Here is an 18142-nt window from a genome sequence, read left to right as displayed (position 1 = left end):
GCCTTCTCATTGAAGCTCAGTGTTTGAAGGATGTAAATAATAATATTATATATTTCATGTCCTGTCAGTATAAATGTATTTGTTGTGTGCATTCATGATTTTGGACCTTCTGCTCATTATGTACAAGACGAGTTATGATTACTGTATTGAAATTGATCATTGACAGGTTTGTGGCCCTATGACAGGTTTATTGTCATTGTCTCTCCTCCATAACGCCTCGTTCACACTCTGTAATGCCACTCTCATCCCCAGTCCAAGTGTCAGAGGCTGGACTCTACGTTGAGAAGTACTGTTAGTTTTAAAAGCACTGCTCTCACACACTCCCCCCCCCCCCCCTCTCCTGATCACACAGGCACATGATAGACTTGTCCCATATTGACGTGACCATTATCGACGGCTGAGGAAAATCACGGGTGGGCGGGGCGTCTGGGACCAGGCCGCCGCCCAGAGGAAGGCCGGACCTTGCTGGCGAACGCTCGCCGTAGTAAAACGATCTCCAGGCTGGAACGCGGGCGAGGAGTACCGACATCACCGGCCACATTGCTCGTCTCTGGGACAGCACGGCTCTGTGGGACGACACGGCTCTCTGCGATGCGTTGTTCCGCTGTTGGCTCCAGGGACGTTACGTACTTCCAGAGTTTCATTCCCAAATGGAGTCAGAGGCTGTGACTGGACATGTGGCGACTGGTTCAGTAAGTCAGGCTAGGGGAGGGTGGTGGTTTTTAGGTGAAAGCGCGTAATGACGCTTGATGATGGTTGCTCCCTTCCTGAATCTCCTTGATGTTGACAGAAAAAATCATTTGAAGACACGTTCCTAGACAGGTGACTTGCAGTGTTTGTTTGCTTTGTTTTTGTTTTTTGTTTGTTTAATATATATTTATATATCTTCTTGGATCAATAGTTTAAACTTCGTACTATTCTAGCCAATATGGTGTTTTTGCAGCATGGTGCCTTTTGCCACCACTAGAGGGCAGCCTGTGAATGTAAATGTTGTCCGTGTTGTACTGGCTGGGGTAGGTAACAGCGCACAGGTAAATGAACCACCTCAAACAACCCCGGACTGAGATTGAGACGCGAAGCATTTCAATCTCATCAGTTATGTTGCTTGGCTGCTGCTAAAATGAATTCACACCAGGTGTTGCAGTGGATAGACTATCATAGCTGGTGAAGTTTACAGTGATTTACAGTGATTTTTACAGTTTGGGTTCAGGACATGGGCTGGTTGGATGGACTGTGTTTGAGGAGTTCACAAAGTAGTGTGCATGCGTGGTTTCAGTCTTCAGTTAGCTACAAGAGATTTCTTCAGCAACATAACCCAGTATGATTAACTTTTGTTAAACGTTTTAATTTTGCACACTGAAGTGGTGTATATTTAGTGCTTCAGTGTTCAGTTGGAGCTTGATCTGCCTTTAAAGATGGCCACACTGTTTAATATGATGCCGAATCCTTTTCAGATTTTCATATCTAATATGTAATGTGTGTGACCCAGTGGTTGGAAAAAGTAGAAGACTGGATTTGGAATGATCTTGCAGTGCAGTGTTTTGCCCACTGGGGGCGCTTGTTGGGTCTCATCTGCTTAGAATCTTTTTGGCTGTGTTTAGGAGTTGGGTTTTCTTGAAATAAGAAACCAACCTTGGTGTTCCTCTGTCCTGCGGAGGAAACCACCTCCTTAATAACAACTCAAAGACCACAGCTGTTTCAATATGCAAGTGTTAGGTTCAGTTGTTGCTTGTGATCATGGGCAAGCTTTTGTGGTCAATATTGTCTTTTGTTTTTGTTTGTTTTAAAGGTGCGTCTCCAGAGTCCATGAGTTTAAATGATGATTCAAACATTTAACATGTCTGTGTTCAGACAGTTTGATCATGACTGACCAAGCAGTCAGGGGACCTGTAAGCACACTGTAGTTGTGTGTCTGTAATTTAACATAAACAAACAAAAATGGTAAATTCTGTATTTTTCTCCTCTAAATTGAACTAGACAGTTGTGCCACGGCAGGATGCTGATGGGCTAGTAGGGCCCTGAATGCTAATTCCTGATTGGAGACTTGAGTTCTTTTAATCAAACTTCAATTTTAAAGCTTTTGGCAATATACCTTGCAGATGCACCTGTCAGTCAAGTGACTATGGGCCAGTCCCTCTGAGGGACCTGGTGTGCATTACTCGCTGTTGGATTATCGGCATGTACAGATCACTCCTTTTCTTCTCTTGAATCTTGTACTGTGATCAGTTGTGGTCCCACTATTATATTTTTAAAGGATTAGGGCTTGTCTTCAACATAATACTGCCCCCCCCCCCCCAACCCCGCTTGGTCATTTGGTGATATTTCTTCCCGCGTTCCATTACCAGTATGAATCACACCTTGCTTTCTGACCAATTACTGGCACACTGGTGCATCACACGTTCTTCTGTCGTCTGATGGCTGCCTTTCCTCTTCTCCTCCCCCCCTCAACGTTTCTCTCTGTTTGTTTTAAGGTTCTCTTCGTCTAGACATAGCTGTGTGCTGGGAGCAACCGTTATCAGCGTTCACGATCATATGTAACTATATAGTAACTGTACATAAGTAAAAACGTGGTCCTGGAGGAGATAGTCAAGTGTCACTTTTCTGACTGAAATTAATTCCCGTGTTTTCCTTTTTTTTTTTTTTTTTTTTTCTTTTATTACTGTTGGGAATTTTTTTGTATGAAAACACAGTCACTGTTTTACATATTCTGTTAATGAAGAGCGTAGGTCAAAGGACTATCTTTGGCTAGCCTATTATTTGAAGACATTTTAAAGATGAAAAATAAAAGCCGGCCCTGTGCATACCATGTAATTATGGGGTACGTGAAGCCACTGAACTTTCCCAGAATGCAGCTGTCTTATTTAGTGTATGTATGGGAATTGACATCTCTTCAGAAGGTGTCTTTTTTCCCCATTTGTTTACTTCCAAAGTCATTTGGAGCACAGCCTGTAACTACCGAACCTGCTGTGTTTGCCAGAGCTGTGTTTAAATGCCCAAGGTAAAATATGAAGATTTGGTTTTACAGTTTGAAGAGATGAGAATTGTCTGAAGTCACATTCCTTTTCCGCTTTTATGGATTGGCTCCATAAAAGTTTGCATATTTTTTAAGTTGATTTTAATCTAAAGAAATACTAATCTAAAATGGCACTGATTGCTTGAAATTTAAACATGAGAAGAGTTAGGAATATTCATTTTCACATAGGGCTGGTATTTATTGGGTATTGCATAACATTCACTCAGTATGACACATTTTGCCTTATGGTAATTTATATCTTGTCCACAGGTGTTCTGTTCTGTCTCATGCTTTGGTAAATTGGTAAGATGTTGGACTGTTATGTATGTGATGGCAACTGCATGCATGCTTCTCAGTTTTGTCCTGTTCTAGTTTTGTTGAGCTACTTTCTTTGGGTTTTCTTTTCGTTTAACCAATGTCTTAGATTACTCAGGTCACATTTTTCTTGAATTGCACTTTAAGTCAGAGTCGGAGACTTGATGGCTTTTCCAGCGTAAATCCCATGGATATGAAATGTATTGCCTATGCTGACTAAAACGCATTTATTAATATTTGTGATTTTATATTAACTGATAGGAAGATGTCTTATCAGGGAGAAACAGAGGTTCATATTGAACCTGGAAGTAACTTCATTAGAAGATGATACTTGAATGTATTTAAACTAAAACCCCTCACGTATGGATGATGGTGGTGCAAACGTTTTAATGATTGAGCTTTTCTTGTATTTTTTTGTAATAATTGTTTTCAAAGAAATTGTGTCCTGTTTGGGGCTAAAGCATCTGGCTCGTAGCTCCTTAACGAGGAGGAAACTACCATGTGGGACGGTCCGTTTTGTTCTCTCCACGCGATTGGCCAATTCCGTTATGTTCCTTTGAACATTTTTATAGGATTTTAAAATTACCTTTGAACCATAACAGAGCCATTGTTGCTTCAGGTTTCTGTTTATGCTAGGAACACAGCACTAGTTAGCTAGTTTTAACCATCATTATAGCCTTTTACTCTATAAATGAAACACTTAAATTCCTTTGATGATGCCATGTTTTAGGGTGTTTTTTCTTGCTGACTAGGTGGCAGATATTTATTGATTTTAAACCAATTTTTTCTCTTTTTCAGGAAGGATGTTCCCTAAAAGGATAGATATCCCAAAGGAGGGCTATTCATAAGGCTTTAAAGGTATATTGGCATGTAGTATTAGAGAAAAAACTTGTCGTACACATTTAGCTCGACAGTGCTACTTAGGGGTCAGTTCAGGATCTTGATGCATCATTTCATGCAGATGGTAAGATTCCTCTCCATTATGAAAAGCTCTCCTTTGGTTTTGGTTTAACTTCTATCATATCTGTCCACAGTGTTCCTGTCTCCACCCAGCCAATTCTTCCTCTAACAAATATGTGTTTTTCAACAGGTGCTCATTCTAATAAGTGCTCAGCTCACCAGTTTCAGCAACCCTCTTGCACCTCTGCCTTCACCTCCCTCATGTTTCTCCCCCTCCCTTAGCACCCCCCCCCCCCACGTGTCTCTCTCCCTCCCTGTCTCCCCCACCCCCCACTTGTCTGTCTGTCTCTCTCTCAGTCTGGTCTGATACTGGAGGGCTTTGGCTGATGTTCTAGTGCTGTTCTAACTCTTTTATATTAAGCAGGGAGGACCATCACTCTGGATTTCCTTTGTTTGTTTACCCAAATCCGTGGAAGTTTTGCATCACTGAGGCCACACCCATCCGGGGTCCAAAGTTCAGAAACTCTCAAAGCCCCAAGCGATCTGTACTGCCTTGCTGTTATACACACAACTTCTGCATTGTTTTGGACTAAAGGAAATATATATATTTTAGTTTGGAGTTCTTGTTCAAAGCAGATGTATTTGTAGTGTAATTGTAATTACATGTGTAATTCTCAAAAAAATTGACATGTTCACTTCTGTATTGACTGAAGTCTGAAAAGTGCTATGAAGAACATTACACTCCTTGAATGGTTGTTTTTGTTATTATATTGAATTAAGAAAGAGATAATGTCCTGTGTGTCGAAAAACTTTAAAAAGAAATAAAACCAAGCTGTTTCATCATTCTGTGTGTGCTGCTTTTTAGTGATCAAATTGATCTACAAAATATTTAACTACAGGTAGTGAGCAAACGTCCTCTTAGCCAGACTGGTCTAGTAGATTTTTATCAGCAACTTAAGTGCTTCAGATTCTTTCTTGCAGGCTTGAGAAGAATACTCTTACCAAAATTATTACATAAGAAGTGTCATGTGTAACACGGGTATATAATACATGTATTCATGGTCTTTGGCCATGTACTCTTTTAGAAGTGAACCTGCAGTCACAGGTGATTTGCCTTTTCGGTAAATGTTTATTTGAGATGAATGATTGAAATTTAGCGTTATGCAACCTTCATTTCAATCCTACCCCACAACAGTTTCCAGAGAGCCTTTGTTTGTGGATGTCAGCAAGCGTTTGCTGAAACGTTCCTCTTTTCTCCGGCCGCGAGGCCCCTCGCGGGGATTAGGAGGTTTTATTTACCTGCTGAGAGGAATGCGTTCGCCTGGGCGCTTTTGTATCGGTGCGAAGGCCCAAGGTCAGGGCTGCGAGTGAGCTTCGCGGCCTCGCCTGAAAGAGCTGCCGAGCGCTCCCACACAATGAAGGCGTCTCGAGAGGTGGCCGTGGAATTTCTGTTCGTGTTGCAACACAGTTCAAACGCTCGCTCGTTCTTTGCCCAACACACACACACGAAGAAACTAATGAACTAAGAGGCCTTAATAAGTTTGCATATCCACGACAAAAACGCATAGGTTGGAGGTTGTGGAATTGGAAACGAAAATGCAACCGGTAAACGTTAAAAAATATTTTTTTGTCTTCTGAATTCCTCGAATGTGGATTGGCATGCTTTGAATGACTTCTAGCAGAATAAACCCAGTCAAACCCAATTTGATTTTTGACATCGCACTATGTTGAATCTAAAGGATTCCCTCTCCACTTGATAGGGTGCAAATGGATTCCGAATGTCCATAAATGCACCTGTGAAGATTATGTTGCTCGTTATGGGGTGTTGCTGTTCTGAGCAGCTATAACAGCTGGTCACAAAGTATTCCAAAACAAGATTCAATCCAGACTGATTTCTGGAAAAAAAGCTGTTTCCTGGCTCCAGGGGAAGGTGTCATTGAACGAGATAAACCTTTATATCTTACGTGAATTTGTCAGATCCGTGGCATTAATTGTCTAATATTATACAGACGTGTACATTGGGTATCGAAAGCTATAGAAGCGTGGATAATTCACATATACTATCGCTGTCTTCTCTAGGCCCATGTCAAATTGCGAGTCTGATGTTATTTTCAGCGCTGTGCAACTCGTTAAAGACATTAAATAGCCTGTGCATGGCGTTACAAACCCGCCGATACATTCTACGGGCTTTTCAATGCTAATCTGAGAAATGTATGCATCATTCTGGAATGAAGTGAATATTTCAAATGCGGGTTTTCTCATTTTCTTTCGCTTCGCTGTTCGAACCTCTTGCGCGCAGGTCTCGTCTGTATAGTTGATCAGGGCAATCTTCACTAATACTCGAATTAACGGCCACTTAGTCAAGTTTCCAAGCAGTCTGTTCCCTGTAAATTGCATTGGTGTAGGCAACAGAAACGGCGTTTAGGGCTAGCAAACACTGCTGTGTTTAATCTGTCTGAGAGGGTTTCAGGGTTATTTGCAAAAGGCTATCCTCTTCAAATGTAACATGGGACCAACACTTTTCACACGCATACACAATCCAGTTCAAAGACACTGTCCGCTGGTGGACCATAATCGCCAACAGTGCCATTTTATTTATTACCTCGTTGTTCTTGCTCATGTGTGACAAAATTGGTCTTTTTCTCCCTTTTGCCGATAGTCAAATGTTCCGTTAACTGTCCGTACTCTGTTATTTGATCTGGTAGAAGCTCCGGTTTTTAAACTGATTTTAATAGATAATATGAAGTTAATTTTGTCCGAATTCAGACAGACTTTTGTACGAATCTGCAACTGATATTCGTGCTATTTGGCAACAGACAATTCTTTAAAAAAAAAAACAAATGGCAACTTTCAATAGTTTCTTTGTCACATTTTATAATAAACATATAAATAATAATCTCTATACATTTCCTGACACATTGCCTGTTATGAAGAATAACGGGCAGCCCGCGACCCCGCGGTCATGGGCTACTAGCCTATGCATTTGCTACATTTCATTTCTATAAAACTACCGTATTTACCTATTACAAAATATGAAAAGGAAAAAAAATACATTTTAGTAAATTTACATGAGTTACTTATTAATTTATTAAACGAAACTGTTTTTCTTTACTATATTGTTAGGCTAATGACTTGTCAAAATGTGCATTTCTGTTTTCTCAAAGAAAAATAGAAGAGAAACACGTGACACGTGAAGCGCGAGGGCGGTGGGCACGAGACGCTCCACCAGATTACAAAATAATAGAGGAATCTTAATGAGCACAACAGCACAGGATTGCCAAGACTTTGCAACTATTTAAGTTAAAATATATTCTCGTAATTTACACTATTTAAAATAATGAAAAGTGATTCGGTAACGATCGGTCAAAATCTAATTTACAATTCTGTGTATAAAAATATAATTTATGGACCCCACAAAGTTTGCGTATCCCCCAAAATATAACAGTCAGATGCACATATGCACAGAACATTACAACCTGTCAATGAGTTTTTTTCTTTTTTCAATCATTTTACATAATCTTTTTTCCTGTCCTGTTTTCTTGAAATATACAAAAATAGATTCTGCACATCTGGCCGGCCACACTGAATTCGGGTCCATGTGTGTGACACCAGCCCCAAGTTCACACGAGAATAAATTATTCAAAGAAAACTTTTAAGGCTCCATTTTTACTCTTTAAAATTACAAATGTAAAAGTCAGTGAAATAAATATCCCACCTCCTCCCGGGGCCTTTTGTCTCTTTTATACTAATATTGTCTTATATCCTACATTAGTTTTATATGTCCTGCTTTATTTCCATACGAGATTTTCAGCTCAGTTTTACTAACATGCCCAGCGGATGAAGCGCGTGGCTGTCCAAGAGCCAAGTTCCTATTTGATATAGAAGCCTCGGATACCAGTGGACTCCCTCCTGTTGTAGGGTTGAATTTGAATTTGACTGATAGCTTTGTGAAAATAAAACTGATGACAGTCCATAGGCGAACCTGACCGGCGCGAACGCCCAGTGGGCCAGCCCGTGGTCCTCGATTACGGCGTAACAGGACGCCAGTACCCGGTCCACCACAATGGTTCCATGAGAGGTCACTGGTGCGAACGAGCCTTCATGCTCTTCCGTGTATATCCGTTCTACGGTGACAGACATCAGTTGACCGTTATCATCAACAACCATCACCTTTTGTCCAGGTTTGACATTGCTGGCAAACGTGGTGGTCATGGTGTGGATATCATCCGTTGAGTTGTCGAGCACAAAGAGGAGGTGTGCCGCTGTGAGGGTAATCTTTTCAACGGGTTCTTTAGTTTCTATCACATAAAACACCCTTCGCGTGGTGGAGTCTCGGTCTGTGAACATGATGAACTCGCTGTACACAAGGTTCCCCGCGTGGTCCGTCGCCAGGACTTTGTCTCCAGGAGTCAGGTCCCTAACCGCTTTCCGTCTTCCCTCTATCAGCGACACCTGTGCCGTGCCTGGGAAACAGCCTCCCGACTTGGCAGCGACCGAATTTTCTGTTGAGATAAACAATGCGTTTTAATTAGGTTACATTTTTTATGGCGGCATAATTGCATTGCAGTCTGTAGTTAATAGAAAAGCATCTATGGATTTTCAGTCATTCACCGGTTAGGTCTATTAACCGGTGTTTAAACACCTTAAGCCTGTGATAAAAATGTTTTTGATTATTTTTTTAATATAGATGAAGAAGGGACGTAGCGTTTCAAAGTCAAAACGAATAGGAACCACATGGCCTACGTTAGCTGTGGTGGAAAATGGCCTTTGAATAAACAAAAGAAATCGTGGCAGCTACGCGAATTCGGTTGTAAATCTGAGGCCCTTCAAAAAAAGCAGTGTCTTTGTCTGACATGAGGAAGAGGGAGAGCTTGGACTACTCTAATTAAAAAACCAATGAAGGGCGCACATTGTCATTCTAATGCAGCTAGTATTCGAACCACTCTTGGAAAAGGACACTTATGTCTTTCCCAGCTCCTCTTTCATATTTGCTCAGGTGCAGAAACGTCTGTGTGACAATTCACACGCATTGCCTACTCTTCCGAAGTGGAAAAGAAAGCCGCGGAGTAGTATTTACTTAGCCCAGACACTTTTCCAAGTTTCCCATGATGCAGATTTGAATGTAAATTAGGTCCGGGGTTCTAAATGGTAGCGGTAGGCTAACATCAATGCAGGGTTCTTTTTTCCTTCTTAACCATCATGCTCCTCTCTGTTGTCCCTCCTGATGACAATAATTCGGGCCTTGAGAGAACTCTTCACATTCCGATCTCTTGGATCACGTTCGGTAAACACGGCTAAAGAATGACTTCGTCCCACCCGGATTTTGTTTTGGGTCTAATCCTCTCATAAGATCTTGGGCCATGAAATAAGGTGGTGACAATTGAGAAACAGATTTGGGCGAACGAGTTCAGCCTTGCTCTGTCCAAATCCCTTTGGTAAAGGCATGTGACCCCAAATGACACGGGCTTCAATATATGTCAAAATGTGTTTTGAATGACAATCCACAGATTTCACATCAGAGGAAAAACGAAGTGTATGCTGTGTTACGCACTCCAGAGGAGAAGCGGGATTATTTCTCCTGGTCTGTCATAAGAAAAGAACATTACTTGCTGATTTATCAGCTTAGAAAAGTGTCCACACAGTGGTTACTGGTGGTTAATATTTACATATTTACAATATTTATTATACCATATAATAACAGAGAGCCTCAAATCAATCAATCAATCTATCTATCTATCTATCTATCTATCTATCTATCTATCTATCTATCTATCTATCTATCTATCTATCTATCTATCTATCTATCTATCTATCTATCTAATTTTAAGCTATGTGCACTTGCAGGTGATTTGACCTTGGAATATCTCCAGAGGGTCTTGTGGTCTTAGCTATGATGTTTCTTTAGAAGCTGATAACAGTGTTTCCTTCAAAGAAACAGAGTGGGGCGATATAAGATCAGTTGAAATGTTCTATGACAGGTTAGACTTCCTGCACTCATAGTTCAGTCGCTGCATTTTAGGAACTTTTTTCCGGATGGGTCGACTTTTATAGAAAGCTGTGATGTAAATAATTTCGTTTATTTCATTCATTCCTTTGTGAAGTTATGATGTTTCATAGCCATTTATTTTGTGCCCTAGTATTAGACTTGTAGGTGTACCCTGTGTATTTTCTTGTCATTTAGGGCGATCTTACCTGCTTTGACGGAGCAATGAATATGGGCTTTGGACTCATAAAAGACCCAGTCGAACCCTGCCTCCACCGCTAACCGCGACAGGGTCCCGTATTTGCTCTTGTCCCGGTCGGAGGTGGTGATGTCAACGGCTCTGCCCTCGTAGTGGAGAGATTCCTCGAAATGATGACCGTCTTCATCCCAGCCTTCCGTTACACGCAGTTTAACACCCGGCCATTGATTCATTACGGAGATGGCCAGTGAGTTGAGTTTGTCTTTGCACCGCTGAGAGAGAGAGAGAGAGAGATGAGAGAGAGAGAGAGAGAGAGAGAGAGAGAGAGAGAGAGAGAGAGAGAGAGAGAGAGAGAGAGAGAGAGAGAGGAGAGAGAGAGAGAGAGAGAGAGAGAGAGAGAGAGAGAGAGAGAGAGAGAGAGAGAGAGAGAGAGAGAGAGAGAGAGAGAGAGAGAGAGAGAGAGAGAGAGAGAGAGAGAGAGAGAGAGAGAGAGTTAAATGGCATATCATTCATATGTTAGGCATTGACAAGCTTTCAGATCACTTAACCTGATATAACGTGGATAAAAGCGTCCAAAGCGGTAAAAGTAATAATGCATCAGCCATGCATCGGTTGGTTCTATGGGCCTAACGACAAACACAACCTAGTCAATTATGCTGAACCGGAAATACAGATGTGACACATTTGTGTAAACGTTGTGTAAAAACACGTCTAAACCTCCTAACGAGGTATATTTGTTGCGTATTTTCTCGAAGAGTATTCTGTCTGAAAAGGGGCATAGCTTTCTGATGACTTCGAAGGATGCGATGAAAAATTGATAAGTTGTTGCATTCGCTCCACTGGTCTAAAACATATAGATTCACCCGTGAATAGGCGGAGCTGCTATAGCTTTGTTTTGAATGCACTCGAGGGGAAGGCCTTCCACTATTTCTGTCAAAGCACCGAGCTAAAATGAAAATATTAGTAAAGAACGACTAATTCAACTAATTCACGTATACGCACGAAATACGTAGGTGTGCCGCGAAATAACGGGGCCACTAGTTATTAGATTGGGGTTGTGCACTCACTGACCTCACCAGTGTCTCAAACGGAGATGTTTGGCTTTCTCCTGGACAACTCTTCCGAACTCTTAAGGAATATGTCAAATAAACCATCACAAAGAGCTCGTCTCCCAGGAGAGAAGCAGTGCTAATTATTCCTGTGGCGCAGATTTATTCTGCAGACGTGAAGTGATTGCCCAAACGCATGTCGTACAATAAAAGCACAGTCACAAACTGTGACAACAAATTGTGTAAATATATCATACTTCACATTAATTCGACCACAAATGCGTCATATATCATGTAGGCATTTTGCAGCCTTCTTAACACTCGCACGCGCGTACGCTCGCGCACTTACAGCTCGTGGCTACAAAATTTTATCTGACGTCAGACCGATGTCGCTGTGCACTTCGAAGGAAAAGGCGCGCTTCTGACAAACTGTATGTCACGAATACGTTGAGAAAGCAAGAGATTGAAGCTTTCTTCAGGTTGTCTGTTTCCGAGTACTTGTGGCACTCTTAATGGGTGAGTGAAAGGGAGGGGGAACCTGCCATACGCTGATCCTTTGCACATTCTGAGCAGAACTGCCGGGAGTCAAGAGCCGTGAAGGCTAAACTCTTTATTAATTCATTAGGTCGTGTGCCGCAAATCAAGCCCAACTCTGCTCAGTCACCATGAATCGCGGCGGGACGCCCCCCATTATGTTGCTTAGTATTCGACTCGATATTTGTTGAACGAGTCTCCTGTTCGCAGTCGGGTCTTAATCTACCCCGAAAATGAATTGGTTTTGTGGAGACACTTATCGGGTGCCTGTCAGAGCAAACACCCCGCCGGTTGCCCTCGAACTTATGTTTAATTTCGCGAGCGGAATCACATGGCTGCACCTGTGCTATTTTATTTGCAAAACACCTCCTGCAACATCCTGAGCGCTTAGGAGGAGTTGGTCAGCGGGAGGACCTTTACATTTTACTGTAATCCTTAAACAGGCGTGTTTGAAGTTAACGAGATCGCCTAGCTTCTACGCGAGCGCCGCGAGGTATAAAGTGGGGCTTGATATACATCTGAGAAAACCACACCAGACACAAATTTTATCCCATTTGAAAGAACCAAAAAGATTCAGGGAAAAAAAGAAAGTTTAAAATGCACCTGCGCCATGAGAGGAGACTCATTATGTGGACAGTAAACGCACGGCGTTCTTAAAAACAGAACAAAAACTGACAGTAATTATGTGTGATGGACGTGTTTTGCACTGCAAGCTGGATTCACCTCGACATACAGTGAAAATGCACACTTCTAGAAAGCTTCGTTTTGTATCCTTTTGTATAATTTGAAAGTGTTTATAATCGCGCTAGTCTATGTTTTGAAACTCGGGTGTCAATAGGAACGAATTGGCTGATTCGCTTTCCCTTTCATTGACAAAGGGTCACAAGTTCACATGAACACTGCTAATGCGGACAGAGCGGAAAGGCGTGTCGGCCACGGCCAGCCCTCCCAAGAAGATGGTCGCATCCCGAGGTCTGCATCACACCGCGCACCCAAGGAAAATGCCGTTAAATGTCCAACATACAGTAGCATTTAAAGTAGCTGTACGGCTATTAGACTAGCGCGACCACATATCAGTTTAAACATCTGTCAGACGTGCGTATAAAACGTACAGTTGTGAATAATACCCTATACGCCAAAGCCACCCTATAAAATAAAGACAAAATAATTGTGTAGTAGCTAACTTTTGGAATAAGCCTTCGTGATAACCTAACGCTACATGAGTGCGCAGTGTCGAAACAAAATATATTCTTTTATTGCAAGATTGATTCAAATAAACTTTAGCTATGCACTACACATGCACCATGTCAAGAGAGACGTTTCCCCACCGCTTTGTGGGCTGAATACATAATCAGCGCTCGTGCCATTGCGCACTGTCCAATCCGTCGCGCGCACTGTCCACTCCGTCGCGCGCACTGCACTGTAGCTGCACTGTGCCTTTGGTCCGCTGATTCTTTTCCCCACTGCAACCTGTCACGAGTTTGCTAAGTAACAGTTGCTGAAAATCATACAGTTTGAATAAGGTAGACTGTATCGGCCTTCATGCATCTGTTATGAGCGCAAAGACGTAACACTGAACGTCACGCAATATATGATATTAGTTTTGAGTCTATATCAGAAAACTCCTTATCCAACGCTCTGACAGACGAATCTCCACCAAGAGAATCAAGAGAGACTAAGAAATCGCACAACTGCTGCACAATCTAGATGAGCTCTGTTCTCTTTGTAGGTAGAAAGTATGTTCCGAGTATTTTTCTAGAAATGTCAATGTTTTCATGCCCTGATAAGCACCCGCTGCGAGCGGTGCGTTGCTATATGCGGGAGCAGTCTGACTAAACCATCATATGCATAAACTTGGATGGTTAATTTTGTTCTATATTTAGCTGTCATGAGTGACCTGTCTGTAATATACTATCACTTTCTGCAAAAATGAGACGGTTATCATATATGGCAGGAATATCTTTCATCCAGTCTACGTATTATTCGGCAGGCAACGGACGTATCGCACAACTCAACACGGACACATTTATAGCATTTATAAATATAAATAGAGTATAGCATTAATTCACACATATATTCTTCAAACTGCTAGAATGAATAAGACCGGGCGAAGAGTCCACATGATGCCGTCCCTCCGACAGTTTCTTTAGAGAAAGGGTCTTGACTAAGGCAAAATCGAGCCCACGGGGAATAATTCAGAATCCATTTGTAGGTTTAAAAGCTCTGACCTAATGCAGCCGAGCTGTAGGGAAGAATGATGTTCCAGACGGGTGGACACTGCAGCATCCGAGACAAGGGCCGGAGCAGTCTTAAAGCGCAAAGGTAAAGAGGCGGAAAACATTACCTGTGTCATTAGCCTGTCCGCGCCGGTCTTCTCCTCATCCTTAAATATAATGTCGGGATTGTAATTTGGAGTCAGTTCCTTAAATCTCTCCGAGTTCCTTGTGATCTTGCCTTCGTATCTACCGCTGGCCCCAAGAGTCTTTTCCGCGACGTTTGGTATGAACTGCTTGTAGGCGAGCGGTGTCAGCTTCTTCGGGTGCTTTCTTCTGCCGTAGCCTCTGCCTGGTCCGCAAGCCAGTCCGGACAACACCAAGGACAGACTCAGAACAGTAACCAGCACTGATCTCGTTAGCAGCCGCATTTCGATAAGCGAATCTTGAACGACTGGCTTCGGTTGTGGCGCTGGGACTGTGAGTGGGGATTTGTCGTCCTGCCTTCTCGCTTGGCCGGGCACCAGCAACGTCCTTGCCTCCTCCCGTCTGTGCGGTTCCTTACCGTGGCAGGTGCGGAAATGTGCGCCTTTGCGAACCTATAAAGGAACACATCGGAGGTGGATGGTTGCAGCGTAAATCAGGGAAAGGTAACGTTGCTCTCTGAATCTCGTAGTTGAAACCACAGTCGCTAATGCGAGGAGTCTGTCTTAACTCCTATGTATTATAGCTGCAATCTATGGTAGGGAGGGACCTGATTGGCTCGGCGACACAAACCCTTCTGATGTTATCCCACAAAGAAGACACAAATATCTTTTAAGATTTTTTTTTCCACCTGGAGGGTGGGTTGCAGGGGAGGAACGAGGTGATGGGAACTCACCAATTACACCTTTTCCTCTGTCTACCGCTGATGCTCCAACATGTGTCTGTAGGTCAAAGAGAAGAAAACAGCGATCACATGCAGATGCTCTGAACTACACGCTTACGTGCGCACTCAGAAACCTGGACGCATATGTAGACTGTAGTATACGTGACACGTTAGATTATAGTTTCATAAATCCTTACAGAAAATGAAATTTAAAAATATGGTTCATATTTATATAGTAGCTATAATGTGCTTTGATATATAAAAGTGATAAAAGTCTTCAAAAAAGTCTGTCATAAAATCTTTAATAACCAAAATATTTCGTTAGCACTATAACTTATTTATTGTAATTTATTATATAGCACTATAAGTTATTTAAACCAGTGTTTTGTATCTTTGTTGATTTTACATATCCTTTAGTCTCCAAGCAATATATTTTAACAGATGACCGGCACACTCTTATACTTAATTACTTCTCTTCGATAGTTAATGGAAAATTATTGCCTTACGTGCTATGCACTGCCTTCACTTAATTTAGTGTAGTACCTCGTGATAACTGCAGCATACTGTGTAGGCTACACAGATCAGAAGGCTCGAGGCAAGCATGTTTTCATACCTTGAGAAATTTGAGTGAAGTCAATTAATTCTGTTCTGCAGTACAAAAAATGAACAACCTTAACCTGCATTTCCAGGTCAGCACAAGGGTAGGCAAGAACTGTTTTAAACCACTTAAAATCGAAGTAGCATATATTTTCTAATAAAAGTGCTGAAACATCTTACTTTAAAGTTTTCTTTCTTAATGTAATTTAACTTTTGATCATGTAAAAAAGACTAAAAGTAAAATCTAATTATAGTATTTTATATCTTTATGTTTCCAATTCCATATGTTAGTTACTGTAACGTAATTCTGGGTAAAGTATCTGAGCTAAGGAAACAGTGTTTCCCTTTGTTTCATTAAGATGAGCTGAACCCAGTCCAAGGGATGCATTAATGTATCAGCATTTTCTTTTTCATTGTGATCTTAGATAGCGTAGTGATCAGATAAATACACTGCTACACACCTAAATATGCGTATAAGTGCAATGACAATAAATGACAATAAACATGTAATCAATTACATTTGTGTCTAAGTAACACATTTCCATGTTTGGGCAAAATTGCTTGGAAGAAAGCATTCTAAGTATGTGTTTGTATGCGCTTGCATGGATGAATGTGTGCGTGTGTGTGTGTGTGTGTGTACGTATATGTGTGTATGTGTGTGTGAGTGTGTATGTGTGCGTGTGTGTGTGTGTCTGTGTGTGTGTGTGTGTGTGTGTGTGTGTATGTATATGTGTGTATGTGTGCGTGTGTGTGTGTGAGTGTGTATGTGTGCGTGCATGTGTGCGTGTGTGTGTGTGTTTACATGTGTGTGTGTGTGTGTGTGTGTGTGTGTGTGTGTGCGTGCATGTGTCTGTCTGTCTGTCTGGGTTGGGGGGGAGGTAATAAGGTATTATGGTGGGTGTCTTCCCTACTGCTGCCTGTTTGAGGTTTCAGAATGGGCTCTTCCTGTGCAGACAAACACTGCTCTGTGTTGTTTGGGCGAGAGATCAGCCTTCAAAAACCCCACAAAGTGCACTTCAGCCACAGATTACGCCATGGTAACCGCTGCGTCCACTGTCCCATAGCAGCGGGTGAGGTATGTGTCTCATTGTCTTCCTTTCTCTTCTTCTCACACGTATTCCTGACTGCCCTTCACAAGATGGTGGCTGCTTGCCTTGGGAGACACATGAAGCACTTGGGCCTCCACTGAAGGGTTTTGTTAAACCAGGTCCAATACAGAGGATTTGTAGTAGACTTTGCTTTTGTCAGGGCATGCTGGACTATGATGTTTTTGGGACCACGAGCTCTAAGATGAAAGTATTATGGGCACGTGATCTGAATTCATTCATTCATTCATTCATTCATTCATTCATTTATTCTTTCTTTCTTTCTTAAGAAAAAATCATTAAACAACAAATTCATTAAGGACAAATGTGCATGAGCCTAGTTTAGTTATGGATCTGTTTGCTTCAACTTTGTAATTTATATTTTGTAATGAAGTTTTATTTTGTTTGTTTGTTTTTGAGCATTGATGGATTCATTTTATAGATCAGGATTTCAGTTGAGCAGCTGCAGGATGGATTGCTGTTTCAGAGCTGTGTTTTGATTTACACTGCTTATGTTTTGCAGAAATGTTGTTCTTTTATTTTCAGCATGTCAACTAAGTTCCTTTAATTATCTCTTAATGAGACAGCACACAGGTTAGGCTGTGAAACAAGTCCAGTGCAAAATCAGTGCAGCCAATTAACCTGAGCTTGATTGTCAAATTTAAATGTGTATTACTTGCATGTGTATAAGTGGGGGGGGGGGGGGGGAGGTAGGAGTGGGGGTGGGGTGTAGAGTGGGCGGTGGTAGGGTGGTATGAGTGGGGAGGTGGGGAGGTAGGAGTGGGGGGGATGGGTAGGGTGGGCAGTGGTAGGGTGGTATAAGTGGGGGTAGGAGTGGGGGGTAGGGAGGTAGGAGTGGGGGTGGGGGGGGGTAAAATGGGCGGTGGTAGGGTGGTATGAGTGGGGGGGTGGGGAGGTAGGAGTGGGGGGGATGGGTAGAGTGGGCGGTGGTAGGGTGGTATGAGTGGGGGTAGGAGTGGGGAGGTGGGGAGGTAGGAGTGGGGGGGTGGGGAGGTAGGAGTGGGGGTGGGGGGGGTAAAATGGGCGGTGGTAGGGTGGTATGAGTGGGGGTAGGAGTGGGGGGGTAGGGAGGTATGAGTGGGGGGGTAGGGAGGTAGGAGTGGGGGGGTAGGGAGGTAGGAGTGGGGGTAGGGAGGTAGGAGTGGGGAGGTGGGGAGGTAGGAGTGGGGGGGGTGGGTAGAGTGGGCGGTGGTAGGGAGGTAGGAGTGGGGAGGTGGGGAGGTAGGAGTGGGGAGGTGGGGAGGTAGGAGTGGGGGGGGGTGGGTAGAGTGGGCGGTGGTAGGGAGGTAGGAGTGGGGAGGTAGGGAGGTAGGAGTGGGGAGGTGGGGAGGTAGGAGTGGGGGGGGGTGGGTAGAGTGGGCGGTG

General features: G+C 42.7%; 2 protein-coding genes across 4 annotated transcripts in view; one reads left to right on the top strand and one right to left on the bottom strand.

The window, feature by feature from the left end:
* Positions 1 to 5071, top strand: part of rbm33a (RNA binding motif protein 33a) — a 36604-nt gene extending 31533 nt beyond the window's left edge. For all 3 annotated transcript variants that reach the window (XM_076972583.1, XM_076972582.1, XM_076972581.1), the window contains one exon: positions 353 to 5071. In XM_076972583.1, coding sequence (XP_076828698.1) covers positions 353 to 379 — 27 coding nt within the window. In that variant the 3' untranslated portion in view covers positions 380 to 5071. The remainder of the gene's footprint in view (positions 1 to 352) is intronic.
* A 2011-nt stretch (positions 5072 to 7082) lies between these two features.
* shha (sonic hedgehog signaling molecule a) lies at positions 7083 to 14969 on the bottom strand. The gene is made up of 3 exons (XM_076972620.1): positions 14338 to 14969; positions 10421 to 10682; positions 7083 to 8730 (listed from the first exon to the last, which is right to left on the bottom strand). The coding sequence occupies exons 1-3, from the start codon at positions 14635 to 14637 to the stop codon at positions 8036 to 8038; spliced, it is 1257 nt and encodes a 418-aa protein (XP_076828735.1). The 5' UTR covers positions 14638 to 14969; the 3' UTR covers positions 7083 to 8035.
* Between the last annotated feature and the right edge of the window lie 3173 nt (positions 14970 to 18142).

This window comes from Brachyhypopomus gauderio, chromosome 14, assembly GCF_052324685.1.
Source record: "Brachyhypopomus gauderio isolate BG-103 chromosome 14, BGAUD_0.2, whole genome shotgun sequence".
Lineage (NCBI taxonomy): Eukaryota > Metazoa > Chordata > Actinopteri > Gymnotiformes > Hypopomidae > Brachyhypopomus > Brachyhypopomus gauderio.
This window is presented reverse-complemented; position numbering and strand designations above follow the sequence as displayed.

What these genes read in the sequence shown, in the direction of transcription:
- shha (XM_076972620.1), bottom strand. Translation starts at nt 14,637, where the DNA reads ATGCGGCTGCTAACGAGATCAGTGCTGGTTACTGTTCTGAGTCTGTCC. An exon ending in CGGACAGGCTAATGACACAG is followed by an intron (nt 10,683 to 14,337) that starts GTAATGTTTTCC and finishes TCTCTCTCTCAG; the next exon opens with CGGTGCAAAGACAAACTCAA. An exon ending in TCATTGCTCCGTCAAAGCAG is followed by an intron (nt 8,731 to 10,420) that starts GTAAGATCGCCC and finishes TTATCTCAACAG; the next exon opens with AAAATTCGGTCGCTGCCAAG.